Source organism: Cheilinus undulatus, linkage group 5 (assembly GCF_018320785.1).
Source record: "Cheilinus undulatus linkage group 5, ASM1832078v1, whole genome shotgun sequence".
Taxonomy (NCBI): domain Eukaryota; kingdom Metazoa; phylum Chordata; class Actinopteri; order Labriformes; family Labridae; genus Cheilinus; species Cheilinus undulatus.
Window position 1 is genome coordinate 40,220,542 of NC_054869.1, and position 22,109 is coordinate 40,242,650.

The 22,109-nt window shown below is 39.9% G+C and overlaps 1 protein-coding gene across 1 annotated transcript in view; it reads right to left on the bottom strand.

The window, feature by feature from the left end:
- Window positions 1–804: 804 nt before the first annotated feature.
- Window positions 805–22,109, bottom strand: part of ccser1 (coiled-coil serine-rich protein 1) — a 203,738-nt gene continuing 182,433 nt past the window's right edge. The window contains exon 11 of the mRNA XM_041786666.1: window positions 805–2,824. Within this exon, the coding sequence (XP_041642600.1) occupies window positions 2,042–2,824 (783 nt within the window). The 3' untranslated portion in view covers window positions 805–2,041. The remainder of the gene's footprint in view (window positions 2,825–22,109) is intronic.

The window sequence follows — 22,109 nt, forward strand, 5'->3', positions numbered from 1 at the left end:
TTTTGGATGTTTTGATTTTTAACTGTTCACTACTGATAAAGGAGTTATCTAAGTGTCGTTTAGACATTTTATGTCGAGTACAGTACATTCATAAAGTATTCTGACCCCCTTCATGATTTTCAGTTTTCTTATGTTGCAGCCTGAGGCTACAGCCACAAATTTTTTTTCTCATTAATCTACACGCAGTGCCCCAATAAGAACAAAGGAAAACTGACATTTTGATTTTTTTTAATTAATTAGAAATAATAATAATAATAAAAAAACATCCATTTACATAAGTATTCAGACCCTTTACAAAAAGTTTCTGCTGCACTGAAGGTTTCCAAGGAACAGTGACCTCCATAACTGTGAAATAGAATGGCACGACCAGGACTCCTTTAAAAGCTGGTCATGAGGCTTCTCTGACTAAGGCCGCTTTGCCCCGATTGCCCAGTTTGGCCAGCTTCCAGCTCTTGAAGGAGTCCTGGTTGTGCCGGACTACTTCCATTTGAGAATTATGGAGACCACTGGGAACCTTCAGTGCAGCAGAAACTTTTTTGTAGCCATCCCCAGATCTGTGCCCTGCAGCAATCCTGTCTCCGAGTTCTGCAGACAGTTCCTTTGACCTCACAGCTTGGTTTTTGCTCTGATATACATTGTCAGCTGTGATGTCTTCTATAGAGAGCTGTGTGCCTTTCCAAATCACATCTAAACAACTTAATTTACCACAGGTGGACACCAATCAAAGTGCAGAAACATCTCAGCAATGATCAAGAGAAATGGGTGGCACCAGAAATGTTTTGAAAATGTGATTTTTCAGTGTTTCATTTTTCATAAATGTACAAAAAAAATCTAAAATTCAGTTTTCACTTTGTCATGATGGCTTACTGAGAGTAGATTAATGAGAATAAAAATAGATTTTAATTAACTGTATCACCAGGCTGCAGCATAAGAAAAACTAGATAAAGTGAATGGGGGTGGGAATACTTTCTAAATGCACAGTATTTCACTGGCAGGTATGACATTCAGGAATAAAACTCATCATTTCCACCTCATACTGTTCCTATTCTAACATTGCAGGCGCACTATATATATAGTGGTTAATATTGCACCAATGTATTTCTAATAAAACAAGTAGAAAACCTTAAGTACAGCTTATGCATTATGTATGTGAGCAGAAGGTTGAATATGTGTTTATGGCATGATTGATTCCCTTCTTAAACACTGACTTGAAGGCTGACATGAAAACATTATCAAAAGACTTTACAAGTCACCTAGATTCCATAGTTGTCTTGGTACAAAATGCTCACCTGTATTTACCTTTAAGTTTTAAAAGCATGCAGTAAAAGTTGATCTGGATTTATGATAATGCCAGAAGAGGAATGGTGATCTAATGTAGGATTTGGCAATGTAAGAATCTATCCTTATGGTAAGTGTTTATTTCTAAAGCAGCACATGGTTTGAACTTCTATTGATGATAAAATAAAATGAATCTCTTAGAATGCACACACATAAAAACAACTAATTTTCTTTACTCAGTTTAAACGCTCTGTTTTTGTGCAGATTGTGAGGCAGAGATATCACAGATGATGTCTCTGTGTGAGTGTGTATCAGTGCATGTGTGACTGCTTGATTTGTGTGTGTGAGCATGGGTGTGAGCTTGTGAGTCTGTGTGTGTGCACTTTGTGTGTCTGTGGGCGTAAGCACATCTAAACTGTCAGCATGACACGACGTGGGAGTTCTGATAGACGGGTGAGTGCCTTTTTCATACTCGCAGCCTGCAATGCGTGTCTGAGTTTGTGCGATTGTGTGTGCGTGACCTTGTGTATGAGCGTTTAAGCGAGAAAATCTGTGAACAAAATGTCAAAGACGGGGCAGCCTGGATCACAAAAGAAACAAGTGTGATTGTGAGCACGTGCAGGTGATGATTTCGAGGGAATGTGGACAGTGAAGGGGAGGAAGGTGTTCTGAAGAAGCAGCAGTTTTTCTTTAAAGTCAAACATTTTGTCTCTTTAGTCAATATGGCTGCTCATGGCTGTGATGGTATAAATGTTTATGACCCTCAACTGTCTCTCTGTGTCAGTGCCTGCAGCTCAGCAGTGTGTAGGGAATGTTGGAGGAAGACGTTTTTACGACTGTAGCTATGTAGAGACAAAGGGCCTCGGGGTGGTTGTCCTAAACGACCTGTAAATGTGGAGGATGAGGAGGATGTGGAGGAGGCGGAGGACGGGGTAGGCGGCGGAGGGGAGGCTTGAGCAGATGATGAGATGCTCGGAGAGGGGCTCCCTCTGCTTGCGAGGCTGAGCAGGCTTGAAGAAGAGCTGCCCCCCACTGCGCGAGGGATATGGCTGGGAGGGTGGTGCTCTCCACCTCCTCTCCTCAACCCTCCTGACAGGCTCGCTCCACCTCCTCCTCCTAGGGTTAAAGATTCAGAAGATGAAGACACCCCCTCTGGCTGCCTGGAGGACAGAGATGGAATTGAGGAGTGATTAGCAGCTGCTGAAGCGGTGCCTGGGCATTGATTTGGATTGAGACCCGGCTGGTGTGAGGTTTGGGGCTGGACAGAAGGAGCAGTTGAGGCTGACATAGAGGGCAGGTTGGAGTAGCCTGGAGCCAGACCTGGAGCTGTGGGCTGTGCCAAACCTCCCTGGCAGCGCAGACGCTCCTCCCTGGCAGTGTATCGATCAGAAGCAGGAGGCCGGCTGTGCAGAGGTGGGTGGTGGTGGGGGAGATTCTGGTTAGAGGGGTCCCCTGCGAGTGCTGCCCCCGCTCCCCGTGCTGCTCTTCGGTCCCTTTGAGCCAGGCTGCTGCTGCCGAGTCCTGACAGCCGGCCTGGATGGCTGGTCTAAGAAAAGAACAGAGAAAAAGAAAAGAAGTCATAAGCTCTTTAATCAGACCTGTCTTTTTAAAGAGGGCTGTCAAATGATTGTTTATTGAAAGTGTGATCACAGAATTTTGTGAGCTCTGTGACTAATCACACTTTTTAAAATTCAGTTCCCTTTGTGTTCCAGACCACAAAATTCTAGGTCCATTCTGACAATGTGAAGTAATTCTTACTAGACTCATTTTGAAACCAAATGAAGAGAAAGAGAAGTGTTTTATGATTTTGGCTTTTAGATTTAGTAGTTAGGGCTTGAATCTACAGCTGCTGTTCTTGTATTGGCAGCGCTAATAGACTCAGTTTCAGAGTGCTTCCTGAGCTATGTTTTTTGATTTCAAGTTACAACAGCTGGCTTCAGCTTTGGTAGTACCTGTAACCTCATTTATATACAACTCTGTGTGCTTAATAGTTTCCTTTTTTCAGGGGAATATCTTCAAGAAAACAGAAAATCAACAAAGGCATAATTCGCTGGTATCTGAAGCAGTTGTAGACTTGTAAACTTTACTCTTGATAAGAGGAGTCTGTTCAGTTTCTCATCAAATAAATAAGGATTGGTTAGATGATACATAATGACTGAAGACTGAATGCAGGTTCTGCTTATAAAATGTGTCTTTTTTATTAATTCATTGCCAACTTGGCATCCTTGGGATGAGTACATCGTGCATTTTCATATCATGACAATGGAAATGCAGTTACTCTTTTACCATGCAACATGTATAAAATGACCTGGAGTACAAATTACATGAACATTTTAAGCCGCGAGCATGCAATTCTCTCTGGAGTTTTACTTCTCCCACTGTCTTGTAATGCCTCTCTCACAGCAGATAGCGCACTCCCGCCCATCCAGAAAACTCTCCTCTGTGTATGTGTGTTTTTGTATCAGAAGAGGAGGGAAGAAAGCATGACGATAGAGGAGAAGAAGGAAAACAAACAGACAAGACGAGTGATAAGAGATAGAAGTTGGAGATGGATCTGGATGGTCTGAAGGATGCTCTGCAATTAACGGACTAACATAGTCAACGCTGTGAGGTTGAATGGGTGGACAAGAGTGGAGTGTTTTGGCCATGATGAGTTTTTGTATAGGTTTGCTTCACCCTTAATGAGGAAAATAATCATTTTTATAATCAGCAATAATGAACAACAGAGAAAATGTTTACGACTTTCCATATAAAATAAAAGACTGTATAGAGGATATAGATATCATCATACAGGTGTCATTTTATGCATCAAAGAGCTGAATTTAATATTTATACAGTAATTTAGAGGAGATTTCAAAATATTGCAATATGAATACTGTATTGCCATACTGCCTAAAAGTATCGTATTAGTTTTGGGTCATATCGCCCATCCCTAAATCAGCCCTATATGTATTATTTTTACAGTAACACGTTAACTCGTGATGTTAATCACATTGCAATTAACACGTGAATGCTGATAGCCCTCAAGACTTAATCACGAAGCATGTCACAAGTGGAAAGCGAGTGAGAGGCAAACAGAGAGCACAAGAGAGAAAGAGAGCACACTGCTGTGTGTTCAGTATAGATTGTTAATTGGGTGACATTTGGAGAACGATCTCTCCGAGCTCCTGCAGCTTGTTCTAATTGTTTCTAAACCAACCGGAACCCTGCTCACTAAAGAACAATCACACACACACACACACACACACACACCCCCCCCCCCCCCCCCCCCCCACACACACACACACAACAATGCACACATAAGACAGAAGCAGGACAAGGTAACATGCATATATGGAAAAATTCACTCAGGGTATGCACAAGTCCCAAATCCCAAAGCAGTGGGATTTCACCCGCTATCATGCATGCACTCAGCACACACAAACACAGCACAGAGCACACACAATGGGGAAGATGGCACATAAAGCTAGATGGCAGAAACGGGAGCCACCTGTTCTCTTTCACACTCGACTGCACTCCCTTATGCAACATATCTCATCACTGCTCTCTCTCTCTTACACACAAATCCAAAAACACAATGGGAGCGAGTGTACGACGTTCACTAGAATAACAGAATCTCATCCGACACCGAACCTCATGGGAGAGTTAGCTCAGCGGACGTTTGCAGACACAGCGGCTGTGCGTGTTCTCCAGCATGCTTCGTGCTTCTGCGTCTGTGTGCACACACTATATGTGCATGTGACATACAGGATGTGTCAATTTGCATATGTGTGCACATAACATGTGTGTCAGTGTCATCATGTTTCAAAGCATTTGTGCAAATGAACATTAAAAGTAATGTAATTACTGTGCCCAGGGCTGTCAACAGGCATTTGGTGAGAGAGGTAGAAATGTAATTAGCCACAACACAGCTAACTGAATAAGTACAGTGTTACAGAGGCAATGCTAATTTGCTGAAATGCTTTCTATTCAGGAGCTAATACTGTCAACCTGGAATCAAATTATATAAGAGGAGGGAGAGGGAGAAAGCTGGGAGATCACAAAGAAAGTGGAATCAAAGCAGCGTTGATTAAGCAGAGAGATGCTGCCAAAGTGTCACAACCATTTAAAGATTAAACAAAACACTGAAATGAGGAGATTGTTGATTTGTTCTCAGGCTACTTCACTGAAAACTTTAAGCAACCTCAACTTCATGGGTTTTTCCTGTTAAAATCTTAACACTAATCTAATATTGTCTTAATGACTCACACAGCCAAAAGGTAATTTTTCTTTATGCACACAGCGGGCTCTCCTTCACTTGATTTTAGTGCTTGACTGGTCATGTTGCATGTACCGTAAAACTTCACTAAACAGGCTTTTTTTTTTTTACTTCAGTCTTTTAAATTACCCTTGCCTTTATTTGGGACAAGCATTAGTATGGCTAGCCTTTAATTACTGTCAAACAAACACACAGCAAAGATGAGAAAGAGTGAAACAGGCATAATGATAAGAAAGAAAATGAAACCATGTACAAAATTGAATTAATCTTGACAAACAAACTCTTTCTAAAACCGAATGCATGGTGCCTCAAACTGCAACCTTCCATCATCGGTCCAAAAGTGCATCAATATGCCTTAATGTGGGATGAGCACTGGGCTGCTACCACTACGCATAAGTACAAACTTTGCATTGTTTCTAATGTAGCACAGTGTTTACACACTACCAACATTTAAGGTGTTGAACCACCTGACATAGCGCTAACACAGGCTTAAGGTTAAAACTTCAAATTTGCAGTTCTGTAAAGAAATCCACAATTTCCACAGAAACTGCCTGGACATTGTAGCAGAGCAGAGCAGGGGAAATTTCCTCACCATCTGATTAAGAGTGATCACATTCCAGGTTCACTGAGCCCAAGCTGATCCTGAATCTTACCACCACATGTCTGTTCTGAAAAACAGCCTTAGCCCAGTGACTGATCCTCTGAAAACTATGAAAGACAGCTTCAACTCAAAAAACCAAAGCCTCCACCGTTGCTAGAAACAGATTAAACTGACAAGAATAAACAAATCCAGGTAGTTTAAAAAAGGCAAAGTTAATTGAAAACTATTACTATTTTAGAGCGTCATTGTCTGCTTGAAGCCTCTTATGCTTGACGAATCCGCAAGGTCGCGAGTGTACGCGCTGACGTCGAATATTAAGACACGCCCCTTTGCGGGGGTTCCTTGTGGCCAATTTTCATCTGTCCGCACACATCCCCCAAATTTTTTACAGACGTGGACGTGGCACACATCAGAATGGCTGATTTTGAGGAGTTTATGGTGACAGACGTCAGAAAATATTAACACCTGTATGCTTGTTCTCTGAAAGATCACAGAGACTGCCATGTACTTCCTCATCTATCTCTTGCATTGGCCGTACAAGAAAATTGTACTCCCCTCGTCCTTCCGCTCTTGATTGAGTGGCCATATGGACCATCTCCTCTCTCTTTTATGCTGTAACAACATCAGTAAACAGCAGCTCCTCTTCGTGGTTCTCCATGATCAACAAATCTTCCTTTATGACTTGCATTAAAGACGCTACAGACGTGATTCTTGAAGACACATGCCCCATAGCTTTTGGGAGAATATCAGTTTGCAGCGAAGAGGAAGGCGGCGCTAGGTATAAATGCACCAGACATTTTCGCATTATGATTCTGCATCAGTTTCTGTCCGTGCAGCCGTCCGCGGGGAAAGCATAACCGAGCCTTAAAAGAGAGTATATGTTAGCTAAATATCTGATAAGAGTACAAACAAACCCAGAGATACGTTAACTCTTAGATCAGTGTTGTTGTACATGACAAAAGTGACACATGTGATAAAAAGGCAAATAACCATACATTGTAGCATCCTCCTTTTCTTTCCTCTTGCATCTAGCCAATCATTCTAATGACCCATTCCTTTCTTGCAACTTCCTTACAGAAGCTTTCTAGTCAGCCTGGAACTTGGGTGATTCTCTTGAGTATTTAAAGATTAAACCCACACCAATACATCTGATATCAAATGTCTTTTATTATCAATTTTTCAAAATCCAAACCCTAATCATTTCTGCCACTAGTGACTAATGCAAAGTGCCATTTTGTATCCCAAAATGCTTTGTGATGGGCTGTTACAACCCATAGCAGGCTGTTGCCACTGCTCAACTCATACTGCGCTAATCCTGGTGGAGATGGCCTGAATAGTCCATAATAGAGAAAAAGAGAGACAGAGAGCCTGTGATGTGGCCCTCTGTGTCTCTGCAGACGGGAGCTGCTTTGAAACATGGCGCAAATAGAGCCACTCCAAAGAAACAGTGAACTTTTTGTCAATGAATGGCAGCTATTTGAAGTTACTGTCAGCCATTAGTTTGTTCAGAGAAAATTAGGAACAAGATGTAGCACTGTAACAGACAGTACTTCACATGACGTTAAATGTCATTTCTATTAGAGTATTTTGGTTCAAATAGACGTTATGAACCTTGTGTACCTGTAGTGAAACCAAACAATGACACAATTAAAGCAGTGGACTAACGAGTTTCATTGCATGGTTTAATGTGGACTGTGCATCATACCTTAAGACAGAACTTTGCACTGCTGGTGCAACAGGCATTACTTAAACCAGAAAATCTGTGTCTTTACTGTGAATGCTCTCTATATAAACCACGTAATATCACCACCTCCTCTATCTACAGTATATAACACACTGAGTGGGTGATCCTGGCTGGTGTGTGGTCCTGTGGAACCTTATTTTGTTTTGTAATGGAAACTGAGATCCTTCTAGCCAGTGTTGTACTGTTTATTCAGCTTGGTACTATATATATACTGGAGGTTATTAAAATACAAATCAGCTTAAATTATAGTACATTAGGGTCAGCAAGATTCAAACCCTTTTTGTACAAGATTCAGAGCTTTAATGAGGAGCTGCATGTACAGATTTTATTTAATAAAGTAGCCCTCTGCATAAAAGGGGAGAAGCACTAATTATGCTATGTGGTTGGGAATTTCCATCTGTGCATTGGCTCGTGGAAGTTTCCAGCCCCTGAACGCCACTAGACTTTTAATATCTTACAGTGAGGTGCTATTTTTGGCTCTTTTTGCATTTCAAAGTGTAAAAGGAGTCTATGAGGATTTAGCTGTGACTGTGTCGGGCTCTAATTTAGTCTGAGGCAGTTGGGAGGACAGGGTGAGGTAAATATGATAAGTAAATAAGGTCATAGCAAAACAAACTAACAGAATAGAACAGGTCAGAAAGTCACACAAGCTTGTTTATCTTCATATTGGGAAAATAATCACCGAGGATGAATGTAAATAAAACTGGAATTAGTCAATGACTCTTGTCTTTTTATGCTTGCAGTCCCTCACCTACAGGACAAACACACAATGGCTTACATATTTACTGTAAAGCTTCAACTGAAAGCCTATCTCAACTAAAGACCCAGTCCCATGTACTAGTCTGGTGCTGAGTGCACCAGCTGGTTGTACACCTCAGTGTAACATTATGCCCAACTTAAAGGTGGAAGTTATGGCCAACTTAAAGCGATTCCCTGTGCACCAGATGGACTTAAGCACTGTTCGTGTTACACATGGGTGAAACTTTTACACCGTGGATGCAACAGGATTACGTTTAAAAAGCCAGACTTACCCAATGTAATTAAAGTCCAACACAATGGCAGCATGTCTTGTTCACAGGAGTGTCAATGAGAAGGCATTAAATAAGAGAGACAGTTATCCTCCTGATATCATTGAAGTTTACTCAGACAGTGAGCCAATCAAAAGGCTTCATTTTAGCCAACAAGCTCTGTTCCAACAATCAGAATAACACAAAGTTGTTCTGATCTGCAGGTACTGACTGCTGAGAATTTTTAAAAATACTTTTCTCCCTCATTCTGCTCTAATTATTATCCATTTATCCATTTGAAAAAATGACAATACAGTACTGGGGAAGGGGAACTTGTGGGGTGCTAATTCAATTCAAAGGACTTCCTGGAGCATCAGTGCCCAAGCATTTAGTTGGGGTACTCCATGTATAGTCCTCAAAGCCAGAAGACTAAGAAAACAAACTCTGAGACACAGGAATCGAGGTGATAGTGAATGAAGAGATGGTTTGACCACACAATGATCGCTATGGCAGGAAGATAAAAAACGAGTTTAGAAAAAGTGATTTTTTTCTAAAATAAAATTACTGTTAAAATCCTCAATCTGCCCAAACTTTGCCAAAGTGCCCAAAAGCAGAGGAATGGACTTGTTGCATAAGCATACTTGGCCAATAAAGCTGATTCTGTTGTCATCATATGAGTACATGTTGGTAAGAATGGATGCTGGAAGAAGGACAACTGAGATGGGGGTCATCTGGTGACATGTTGAACGGTAGTTCCAGCAGATGAATAAGTTATTATACTTGTTCAAGGCTATATTTTCTGTTTGGGAATCAATATCATATTTTTTAATGTCCTGTGCAGTAATGCATCAGGATGCTGCACTGTTTTAAATTGTTTAAAAATCAATAGAAATTTGAATTTTAAAAAACTACTGAAACGTCCTTGTTTTCTTTCAAAACAAAAGCAGATCTGTACCCAGGCAGGAAGTCAATCACCCAGTACAAAAACACAAGATGAAACAAAAAAATTAAATGCAAACTAGTGAAATTTCAGAATAGGGAGATTAACTACAGGAGATTAATCATGGTTAAAATGTAAATTTTTCACTGCCTATCTATTTGTAGAACAGAAGTCCACGCAGCAGCTCTATAGCACTGGGGTTAACAGCCTGTCTTCCTTCTCAGAGTGAAGCTGATGTGACACTTTGTGGGTGTTCCCATCAATGCTGACTGTACCTAACCAGGGGAAAATACAGTGGTAGCCAGGGAGGACCAGGGCCCTTTTTAATCTAAATGCACCATCCCAAAACCATTAACAATGATTGGCTATTTTGCCTTTTCAGTCATTAATGGAGGGCTGTGGTGTAGGCAGTTTTTAATAGCATTTCACGACCTACACTGGATTGGTTTTACTAATTTTGACACACTTTTGCCAAGCCATCCTTATTTTTTACTGCATGTGGCCTCAGTGAAAAAAGTTTGAACACCCCTTGTGCACAGATTTTGAACATCTCATAATATAATAATCTACACTTAATGGCTCAGTCTGTGTGTCATTTTATGCCCCACTGTACAACACAAGAGCACTCAGCTAAACATCAAATAGTGTCATTGTCTATACAGCTTACTTAAAGAGCCTGGGGAGTGTGTCTCTACGTTCTAATGGGCTCTAATGGCTGGATAAACACTACAAGACTTCTCGCAGCTTCCTTGATCTAATTAAGAGGAGTGTGAATTTCCAATCCAGCCAAATTTTCGACATAGGGGCGCAGTGAAAAATACATTAGGGAATTGCCGCAGTGAAGAGTATCCAATATGGTCATGGAGTCTTAAGTGGGACAGCTTAATTAGGGCTAAATTGCTAATCGTACGAAGAAAAAAGTCTGTGGTGTCTTGCCACCCTCAGACATTTGAGAAAACAACAGAAGGTAAGGAGAGAACACTAAGACCTGAATTGGCAGACGATTCAGAAAGAAATAATTACCAGGCACGATACAAAGAGTTTGTTATAGAGACATATGCTCTGTATCAAAGAAACATGTCTGATCCAAGTTTGAAAGACAAAAAAAAAATGTAAAAAATTTACAAGCACTGCAAATCAAATGCAGCTATAAACTGGGGCGACATATGTGTGAGTGCACGAGAAGGGCAGACAGGCGAGGAGAAGAAAAAAAAGGTCAAGCCAAATGAAAGATGCAGGTGAATAAATTGAGACAAAAAAGGGATAAGACAAGAGGAAAAGAGCAGGAGACGTGGTGAGAAGGTGATTAAAACCTGAAGAATGAGAACAGCAGAACAGGCAGCAAGGAGCTGAGAGAGAAGGAGAGCAGGACTGATTTACAAACTCAGGTGTCCTTTCTCAAGTACACGCTCTGCGGCAAGCGGGCTGGAACGGCCGTGTGTGAGCAAACACTCTGGAGACTAACGCTCACACATGCGAAGCCCTATAAATACACACATACACAGACACAAGTAGGCAGAGTTAAATCAGAGTGATTTAAGGGCAGCCCTCTTGCAACCTTAGCTTTTATTGAGCAGTGAAGAAGACAGCAATGTGGTAATGGCCAAGTTTGCATAAAAGAGCTCCTTACAGCTCTAAAACATCCTATATAATGTTTGCTACCGCCTGTCTTTGAATTCTGAAATAAGAAGTGAGGAGAGGGGTGATTTATTCCCCTGACTTTTGCTCCCTTTAAACAAAGAAAACAAAACAGGAAGTAGCTATGTGTAAAAGAGCAATGTAATCAAAGTATCTGTCATCGATCATACACCTCAGCTCAGTATCCTTGCTCCCACACACTCAATTTAATGATGGCTGTTGGGCTGCAAAGCATTGGACTCCTAAACTTTCCAACTTTTCACATTAGAGAGACAGAAGTTTTAAAAATGGGAATTCTTTATATTTCTTTACACCTACATGCTCTGAACAAAGTATCATTGTGGTTCTCTGAAGGTGTGAAGCACCATGGGTGTTGAGCGCGGATACAATAACAGTGCAGTACACCCACACAGATGGTACTCTAAATCCTATTTAGACTATAATCAAATACATTTTCCTACAGTGATGTGTGAGCCCAAACCATCCCACCTCATCCTGTCTGCCTTTATCTTAGCAGACAGTCTCATTTATATTTGTTTGCATATTTAGGTCCAGTGTGACAGAAAGGTAAAGTAGGCCAGGTGCAAAAACAAACAAAAAAAAATCTAAGTAAATTTAATCTTGCCTCTTTAACTGTAATGACAGCGCTGTTATGTTTGGACTGAAAAGACAAACAAGCCTCCTTTTAGTCAAAGGCGGTAAATCAAAATCATCTTTAGACACCATTATTTTCAACATTTAAAAATCTCACCATGCCTTAACTTTAGTTTCCTCGGCTCTTCCCCTGAGAACATCATTGAATATCCCCAGCCAAAGTTTGCACGGCATGCTCTCCCACATCGGTGAAAGGACTTTACCAGATAAATCTACAGCAAACAATCAAACAAGGGATAAAACTGTAGCCTAAACATGGTGTCTCAAGGCCATAGTGCACCCTTCCTTTGAACTAGCTGGTTTCATCAATACCCAACCCCCAAAGGAAGACAATCTCTTGAGCAGCTTCCTCCCTTTCCCATCCTGCTCTTCATCTTGGCTTTTGTTGTAGTTTTCCATCTCCATTTCCTCATTTTTTTACTGCATCCCCTGAATATTTCCCCCTACGACCAACATTTTTTCAATCCCCGCTTTTCTCTCCAGCTCAGCTGTCTGTCTGATTTTTGTGTGGAACTGAATAACATTATATGATACAGGAAGCATATTAAAATTCAGGACAAACAGAGCAGGACAATAGTTAAGCTGCTACTGACCGAGGTGCTAATTCCACCAAATAACAAGGGACGAAAGAAATGAACAAGTAAATAACATAAGCAGTCAGAAATTTGAACTTTAGATCAAAGGACTGAAAAATAGTGCAGCTACGGACTCAAAAAGGCTTCCATTCAAAAAAACAAAGCACATTGTAGTGTTTAAAGTTGCAGCTCAATTTAAACATTTTAATTACTGAATTTAAAAGCAGAATTGCAAGACTGTGCAGTAAACGCTAAAATCAGTTCATCTAATTTCAATTCATTACACTTATCATGGGCCAGTCTATTTCACTCTGAATGTCCTAGGACCTCCTACAGGTGGTAGTGTAACCTGATTAAAGGACCACAAAAGTCCTCGTACTGGTCATACATAAGGTCATCAGTAGGCCAGATTGTGACCTAATTCAAGTCTGGTCACGGATATTTTTATCGAGTGAGTGATGTCAAAATGAACATATTACTACTTCTTTTCACTTCAGAGCCTCCCAGAATTTAAATCATACTGTATATCAAGTGTTTGATGATTATGAAGGTCCATTTGCTTCCAGCAGAATACCCCCAACAAGCAATGAGAGTGAGCAGACCAGGAAGTACCTTCAACCAGATGTTGCATACTTTTATTGTTCACAAAACACAACCATACTTTCATCTAGGCCACAATTTCACCCTAATTCTTTTACTTTTTTTGCTGCAACTGTTACACACTAGGACAGTCAGCTGAGGATTTCAATCATCTTTAGGTTTTTCCTCTAAACTCACATTTCCTCCCGCGTTTCTGTGAGATCATCAGTTAGTAGCATCTTCACTATGAAACTGTCACTACAGCAGCAACGCTGCATTCATGAAGTATTCAAACCCCCTTCACTTTTTCCAGTGTTGTTATGTTGGAGACTGACGCTACATTCATTTAAATGATCTAAAGTTTTATTTTCACTTTGTCATTCTGGGGTACAGAGTATTGATAAATGAATTTAAATGACTGTACCATCAGGCTGCAACATAACAACATTGAAAAAGTGAAGGGGGTCTGAATACTTTTTGAATGAACACTGTTTGTGCTCTCACAGTCTGACAGAGCCATATTGCCAATCAATTACGGTATCCCAACTTACTTCTGCTTATTCTCTACTTAAATAAGTGGAGTATTTGTCCAGGGACAAATTCAAGCTGTCTGTATTTATAATACAGTCAATCTTTCCTTCCTTAACAAATAAAAACAGATATTATCTTTTGTGATAGAATTTAATAGATGGATGACAAATCAAGGAAAACCGAACTAAATTAGAATATAACAACTGCCCCAACAAATTACATTATTTTCAATAAATTGCTTATGAAAATGTGAAAGTAATGGCCCATGTAAAATGATGACTAATACCTCAAGATAACTTTATCCCAGCCTGATGTACCTCAAAAGACATACCCCCCCCCAAAAGAAAAAGTTGTTGTATCAATTACTTTGATCATTTTATATAACATACCCTCAAACTTTATTTCTCTTTCATAAGCAAACTGCTCCATCAGATACCTATTTTTTATCATGACGGGCATACAGCTATTGGATTTCCAGCGCTTCATCTGAAATTCAAGCATTGAATTCTTTGAGAAATGTGAGCATTTTCTCTTTGAAGGTGAATAAAGGTTATATTCAGTGTGATGGGATATTTTGACTATAAATTAGACAAATATACTTACTTAGATTTGAGTTTCAGTAGTACAAAGTTCCAGGAGTTGGCTGTTTGAACAGAATACATCCAACATTTTTGTGTACATTTAATAAGTTCAGCCAGTGTCTGACTGTTTGCTAATGCATGCATAGTCCTTACAGCTTTGCACGTTTCCTTTCAGTGAATTTTTAATGACAATAGGATAAATGTGTCTAACTGTGTGGGTATTTAAATTTCACAGGTTTCCTATGTTAATAGAAGGCGGGTTAATCTATGACAGCCTTTGCAAAATCTACTGAAAGTGCAGGTCCAGCAGTAAGCATATGCCACCAAAAAGTCAGCCTTCTTTCCACATCTATCTTTGCCCTTTTTTATCATCTCTCAGTCTCTCCTCACTCCAAAAACTCCTACTTTCATCTCTCACCTTCTCCATCACTCTGTCCTTCCTTTTGTCCCTTCTTCGCTCTTTTCCTAGTTATGTAACATGGTGCTTAAGTATGCCAGCGACAGGCAGGCAGGGCTGAGCGGAGCCTGACAGCTGGAGGATTGATGGTGCGCTACTGCGGTCTGGAGACCACAGAGAGGTAGAGAGAAGGAGGAGGGGGGGATTGGGAAGTTTTGTTTTGTTTTCCATGATTTTTTTTTTCTTTTCTGATGTTGACAGTTTGGATGGGGTGGGGTTTCTATGATGAAGAAGGATGGAGAGGAGAAAAAATAAGCTTACGTTGCTCCAGCTGTCAATCCGGCCAACACTGCAGCAAACTGCCAAGCAGCTGGCTGTATGTCACACTGTGGACCTTCCTGCTGGAGGCCCACGCTGAGAGACAGGACACTAATGTGATGCAGTGCGCAGTTAATCTGCTCACAGTGCTACCAATCTTCAACGGTGTCACAGTTCTTCTGCAAAATTATCTACATTAGGGTGATGTTATATTGAATAACAGCAGTCAGGCACAGTAACCTGCAGTAACCCACGAGTATCAAACAGAGATGTGTGAGTCTGTAACTTGATAAATATTTAGGCCAACAATAACTCAGACAGGGTGTCCGCTGCATATCAATGAGGCTGAAGGCCTGGATATGATTACAATGTCTGCAACTGAGTCATCTTTTGCCTTTTCCACTAAGAATACATTTAGGAAGAGAAAACAGACTTATTTACTGCAACAGCCTCTGGGAAAAGCTGCAAATCTTATAACCACACATACAGCACAGAAACTATCAAATGCACTCACACATGTCCAAACACTCGTAGGATTCTTGTGGATTCTTGAGGGGTGCATTAACCTTTGCAACTAGCTTGACGCCTCTGTGATATCCCACATCTCCAAAAGGCTTTGTTCTCATAAGACAATGATGTGAGTATGCGCACAAACAACAATTATTTTGTGTTTGATGTCTGATGAAAACATTCAGATTCAGATCACTGCAAAGACACAGCGTAAGCACCTGGGGAGAGCAGGACCGGTGTGGCAACTTCTGTATAATCAAAATGTAAATTAGTCCACAATGTCCTCTGATGACTTTAAAAGACTTTTTAAGCAGCCACCCACCACTGTTTTTTTAAAAACAAATGCTAACATGAAGTAAGCTAGTGACATTGCTATATTCTTTTGAACAACAAGGTTTAGATGTATTTCCTTTATTAGTTTCTACAATTATGTGTAACTAATTTGCAGGAAAAAATTGAAAGGAGCTTCTGAACCTCGTGGTGTCCCACAGGAGGTCGTACTAGGTGCAGTATATTTTTATTAAACCTTACTGTTTCAGTCTACTACTCTTATGCTGATGATACTGAGATTTATACTTCTTTGTCTTCCTTTACAAGTACAATTAACATTCTTTAAGCTACTTTTAGCATTGTCCAGTGGAACACATGTTAATGAATACTTCCACATAAAACCAGCAGGACTAAAAGATACACTTTTTGAAGTCAAGGAGAACATTATCAAATTGTCATGGACCATTATAGTGTAATTACTCAACGCAATCATTTATGTAGAAATGTCACTGACAAAAAAGTTTCATTTGTATGTATAGAAATTAAGAATTGGACTAAATGCCAAGGCTAAAATGTTAAAGATACAGTTAAAGCTAACTGCCATATTGTTGTTGACTATTGTGGTAATCCACAGGGGTTTGTACTGGGTCCTCTGTTATTCGTTATTCATCCAATCAATCCACATAGAAATGTCACATATACAAAGTTTTATTCATATGCTGATGACGAAGTGATGAATACTTCATCCTGGTAATGGCATACAAGTTGTTTTAAAGTTATCTAAAGGAAAGCTTGTTAATTAAGACTTGTACATGAAACCAACAGGACTAAAATAAGTCCTAAGTTCAAGGTCAAAGAGAACATTGTTAAATTGTCATGAACCATTATGATGTAATTACTCATCTTGATCATTTATGTGGAATCGTTACTAACACAAAGGTTTCATTCATATCCTGACAACACCATGATTTACTTTTCTGTCTACTAAAACAAGTGCAAAAAATGACCTACAAGCTTTTAACTTTTCAAGAACATTCTTTATAAATGAAGACTGGTACTAAAAGACACAACTAAAACAATACGCTTCTTGATGTCAGAGATAACAGTTAAAGACAGCTGCTTATTGTTTTTGACTACTGTGGTGTGTCACAGGGGTTTGTACTGGGTCCTTTGTTACCGATTATTCATACTGATAATTCATGTAGAAATGTTAACAGTCACAAAGTTTTATTCATTCTATTACTGTTTTTATCAGCAACTGTCATTTCTGTTCATTCACAAGCTCACAGGCTAAGAGTTACATGTTTTTAATGGATTTTTTAAGAGGACAGGGTGTTGGACAGTGTAAAGTCTGGAGGAGAGAGTGGGGAATGACATGAAACCAACAAACACTAAATATAATGGGCTGTGTGTCAGAGTTGAACCCCAGCAATCCACTTTGAAGAATAGAGTCTCTGTCCTTTTCCATCATCTTGGTCTAAGCTACAGGGTCACCTTAAACTAAGGCATTTCATCAGCTTTGGACTTTAAAACCAGGAATAGTGTATGTTTAGTCATTCTCCCTACTCTATCAGACTGTTCATCACCTTAGGCCCACTACCTGCAGCCTCAACATTCTGCCAGCTACCTTTTTGAAATATGTTTTTACCAGCTTAGCACCAGATGTTTCATAGATTAACATCTCTCTTCAGTAAAGTATTTATCCACCTGCCCTGAAGACTGCAATTGTTAAAACACTTTTCAAGAAGGCCAAACTGAATACCTCAGCAATAAAAAAGCTATAGGCCTGTGTAAAAATCCCGTCCTAGGATTATTTACCACCAACATGAATACAGTAGAGCACATGACACCAGGCCTAAAATCTCTACACTGGCTTCCTGTGAGTCAAAGTATTTTAAAACCTTGTTGTCGTTATATAAATCTTTAAACGGACTTGGCTCAAAATCCCTATCTGACTTCTCAGTCCCTTTAAGACATCTAGACACATCAGGTCCCCTATGTTTACTAACTTTCCTCAGAACCAGAACCAAACAGGGTGATGATACAGCTTTTGGTTTCTGTGGTTTTGTTCATTTGGAAAAAGTACTAGAGAAACAGATTCTTTCTAGATCTTGTTAGCTCTTTTAAAACAGGTACTAAAACAATTTTATTCACTTCTATATTTCCCCCTAAATTCAATCTCCACATATTGTATTGATTTTTGATGAAGTATGTTTTGTATTTGATGTTTTGTCTTTGGCTCCATCTGTCATGTTTTTGATGCCTTTGACATTTTTAATACCCCTTTCTGGACTCAGTTAAGCCCTTTGAATTGCTTGTAAAGATGGTACTCTAAAGACAGTTGCTTTGCCCTGCCTTGCCTGGATTGATGCAGTTTCTACTTGCTATTGTGTCTTTTTGTGAATTTTTCTATGTTGCTGTCTTTGCCAGGTCTTTTTTTGCAAAGGAGATGAGATTTTGCATCAAAATGGGAAATTTCCTGGTAAAATACAGTTAAAAAAAAAAGCAAATCAGCTCCAATTACTGGAGATGTTTGAAACTACAAAAGACAGCTCAGAGGACCATTAGTGGGCAATTTCAGCTATTAGATGTTCTGTCTTCACTGTATTTGATGTTCTTAATATTTCTGCTGTTTATGTCTTTTGTGTCTTTCAGGCTCTCCGTTGATTGACATGTTTCCTAGCAGCTAAAGGACGGCAGCAGGAGATGGGAGCCTCTCGGCTCATCTTGGTCTGAGGCGTCCAATGTGATCACAGCCCAAGACCGGAGCAGCTGAACTTGGGTTTGATCAGGGATTTAAAGTCAGTGCTTGTGATTGCAGATGTTGAGAAGTGTATAGCCCCGGGGCTTTAAATTCTTCCCAGAGAGAAAAAAGCGAGCAGCAAAGTATCGAAGCCAGTGCCATGCTGCGGCCAGGAGGCCTAATGAGGTTTCTTGAGCAGCTCTGATGGGCACGGATGCTGAGAGTCTGGCATTGCTCATCAACCGCCATCCCCAACAGGTCTGTCCATGCACACACAATCTGCATGTTTGTGTGTGAATGTTGGCGTCCGTGTGTGCATGAGTGTAACCATGGAGAAATTCATCGACCACCAGCCTGTGCCAATATGCTTGGTGAAAATTGCCCAAAACCAAAGAGCAAAAGAAGTGACATGGAAAGAGAAAGTGAGTGAATGAATAAAGACAAGTGAAAGAAATGAGAGATAAAAGGCACAGACTGAGGAAGAGAGGAAAAAAAGGAGAACAAGAGCAGGAAATAAGACAAAGAAGCAAGCTGAGAACATTTTTGGAATAAAGCCTTGCAAAGAAAAGACAAATACCGTAACGAGGAGAAAGTTACAGGTCATAAAAATACAAGAAAGGGATGACACACAGGTAATTATAAGATAAAACAACAAAGACAGAGAAGAGAGGAGACAAGAAAAGCAAGAGGGCAAGAAGTCAGATGGATGAGGAGAACAAAAGGGGACAAATCGAGAGTAAAAGGTGACAACACAGCCCAAAGTTACAGAGGATCAAAGAAAGAGATAATTACACAGCTAGAGTCTGGATAAAAAAGGGAGAGCTGAAGAGTTAGACATATATATAACTAATGTGCAGCAAGAAAGAGAAGATACAGAGTCAATTTAATGGTAAACTAGGTGGTTTAGAAAGACGCAAAAACTTGTAAAGATGTCCTATACTTTGATACTATTTCAGGATACAAGTTTTTAAATGATACAATAATTGAATTTAACGATCAATCACATTAAAAGATCCAAGGATAAAACAAATCCTCCTTTTAGGAAGGCAGGTGCCTGGGAGAGGAATGAATCCATCTTCAAAAATGGAGGTTACTCCTTCACACTAAGTGAAGTTGCCATGTTTAATTTAGAAAGGGTGAAGGAGCCACAATATATAAGAACTGGAGTAAGAAATTACCCAGTATTAGTTGGGTTAGGGGTTAGACTTAGACTTTGAAAAAAATTATTTCTGGGGGCCTTTTGTGCCATTACTGGTATAGGGTAAGAAAGTTGTTATCGTAGGAAATCAGGGAGACAGAGAGTGAAGTTTAGGAGAAGAGCCACAGGTCTAACTCCAACCCAGGCTGCCCTTTTTGAAGATGACAGCCTCATCTTCACATGCGCCCTAACCACTAAGCCACAGGCGAACACTTGGACTAATGTGTTTGTTGCTCTGATAACAGAGCATCCATTAATTGCTATTTTTTTTTTAGAATCTGATCAAAATTTTAAATTCTGATCTCAAGTCAACCCTTACACTAACTATTCAGGAACCTTTCAGGAAAACTCAATTTCAAAGGACCAGTTGGTATCTTCAAGAAAGAACAGCTTTAACCCTCTGAGATTGATATCAAATATGACGAGAAGAGACACAAATTAAAAACAGTTAAATAACTTTTACACTGTATTGTAGCCACTTACTTTTTCCCTCTGGAGCCCTCTGTTTTGACGTTCTAATAACAATATTCATGACCTCATAGCCCAAACAGAGCCTGGAACTTTGGTGACTTTCTAGTCTTTAAAAGATTAAATCCACAACAGTTATTGAACATATTTTATCAATTTTTTAATCCGTTTTTCAATCTTTCAACCTCTGTCTGTTTGTATCCAACAATGCACTGGGAGAACCAATGGCAGGCTGCTCCATCGTTGCATCATGCTTTGTCAAACTATATCCTTGAGAGTCTGAATAGCTCATAATGGAGAGGAAGAGACAGGAAGCCTGTGATGTGGCCCTCTGTGTCTCTGCAGACAGGAACTGCTTTGAATAATGGCTCAAATAAAGCTAACACAAAGAGGTGCTTTTTGTGCCAAAAGTCTTAGTCTTTATTTTTACTGTGTCACACATAAAAAAAAATCTTTGAGTTTTAATTTCTGTTTCTTTTGTCTTTATAGTCCAATAAACTTTTTTTTTTAAATTTAAGGGACATTACTGCATTTTGAAGCCCATGTTTCCTGAAAAATGACGTTTAAAGCTTGACTGTGCACCACAGGGTTGATGCTTTACAAGCGTTTTTAAACAATAAGTCCAGTCAAGACAAAATGGTTAGCTTCGGGCTCAGAGGGTTATTGTCCAATGGAAAGCAGGTTGAGATGTCATTGGCTTTGTATTGAAAATGGCAGTGTTCATTTTTAGTTCTCAGTGCCCAGAGGGAGAAATATGCCTTCAGTGTCAACTGTTTTTGTCACAGCACTCTCAGATGAAAACAGTTAAGAGTCCGTGTCCAGTTCTGTATCACAACATGCATCTTAAAGTTGATTTGGTTGTTATCTATCTTTTGAGACTGAATGAACGAATTTCTATAGTTTGGGCAATCAGTTAGCTTTTCTTCTTGCAGTAACTCTGTGCCATCATGCCACACAAAACAGGGTCCGAAATGAGGCAGGGCTGTCTCTCTTCCTCTGTATGGTGTCAGGATTAACAGTTTAAGAAACATCCATTAGCTGAAGCATTGTATATCAATGTGAACAATGCCCTAATAACAAACCAATTGACATCATTCTCTTTTAGGAAGTTATAACTAAATAATGTATCAACATATGGTATATCTGATTTCTATTATATTAATATTCAGGATGTGACACATTAGGTCTTCAAGAAAGCAGGGAAATAAAGGCTTGTCAGGTGCTGCTGCTAATTTTAGCTCAGTGAGATTGGCTGCTGGACTTAATGTCTTATTTGAGCCATAAAAGCTTAATTATCCACAACACAATCACCCATTTAGCTCCAAATATCCATGTTTGCATGTCACCTTGGACATAAAATCTGCCAATTGCAATTTAACGTTATCTAATGCTGCTTTTTAATATGTCAGCAATGTGACTTTTATGGAACAGTGACAACGTAAAAATTTAGTCTAATCTGTGTCACTATCCAAAGACGGTCAGGCTGAATTGGGAACTCTACATGGCCTTTAGGTGTGAATGTGTATCTGTCGTCTTGTGTTAGCACTGCGATGGACTTACATGCAGCCTAGGAGAAACCTGCCTAAAACCCAGTGTGGGCTGGGAAATAATCCAGCCCCCACTGTGAGCCTGAACAGGTTTATCAAATTAGTTAATGAAGAGATGGATGTTTTAACCTTTCTTCTAACAACTAAAATTCTGAGAAACTTCATTGTGCACTTGTACTGTATGTTGATTGATGGCTGCACCGGGCTGCTGCTCTAGGTGTCAACATGGTCCCTGCTGGTGCTGTCTAATTATTGCAGAAGCTGTGATCTAT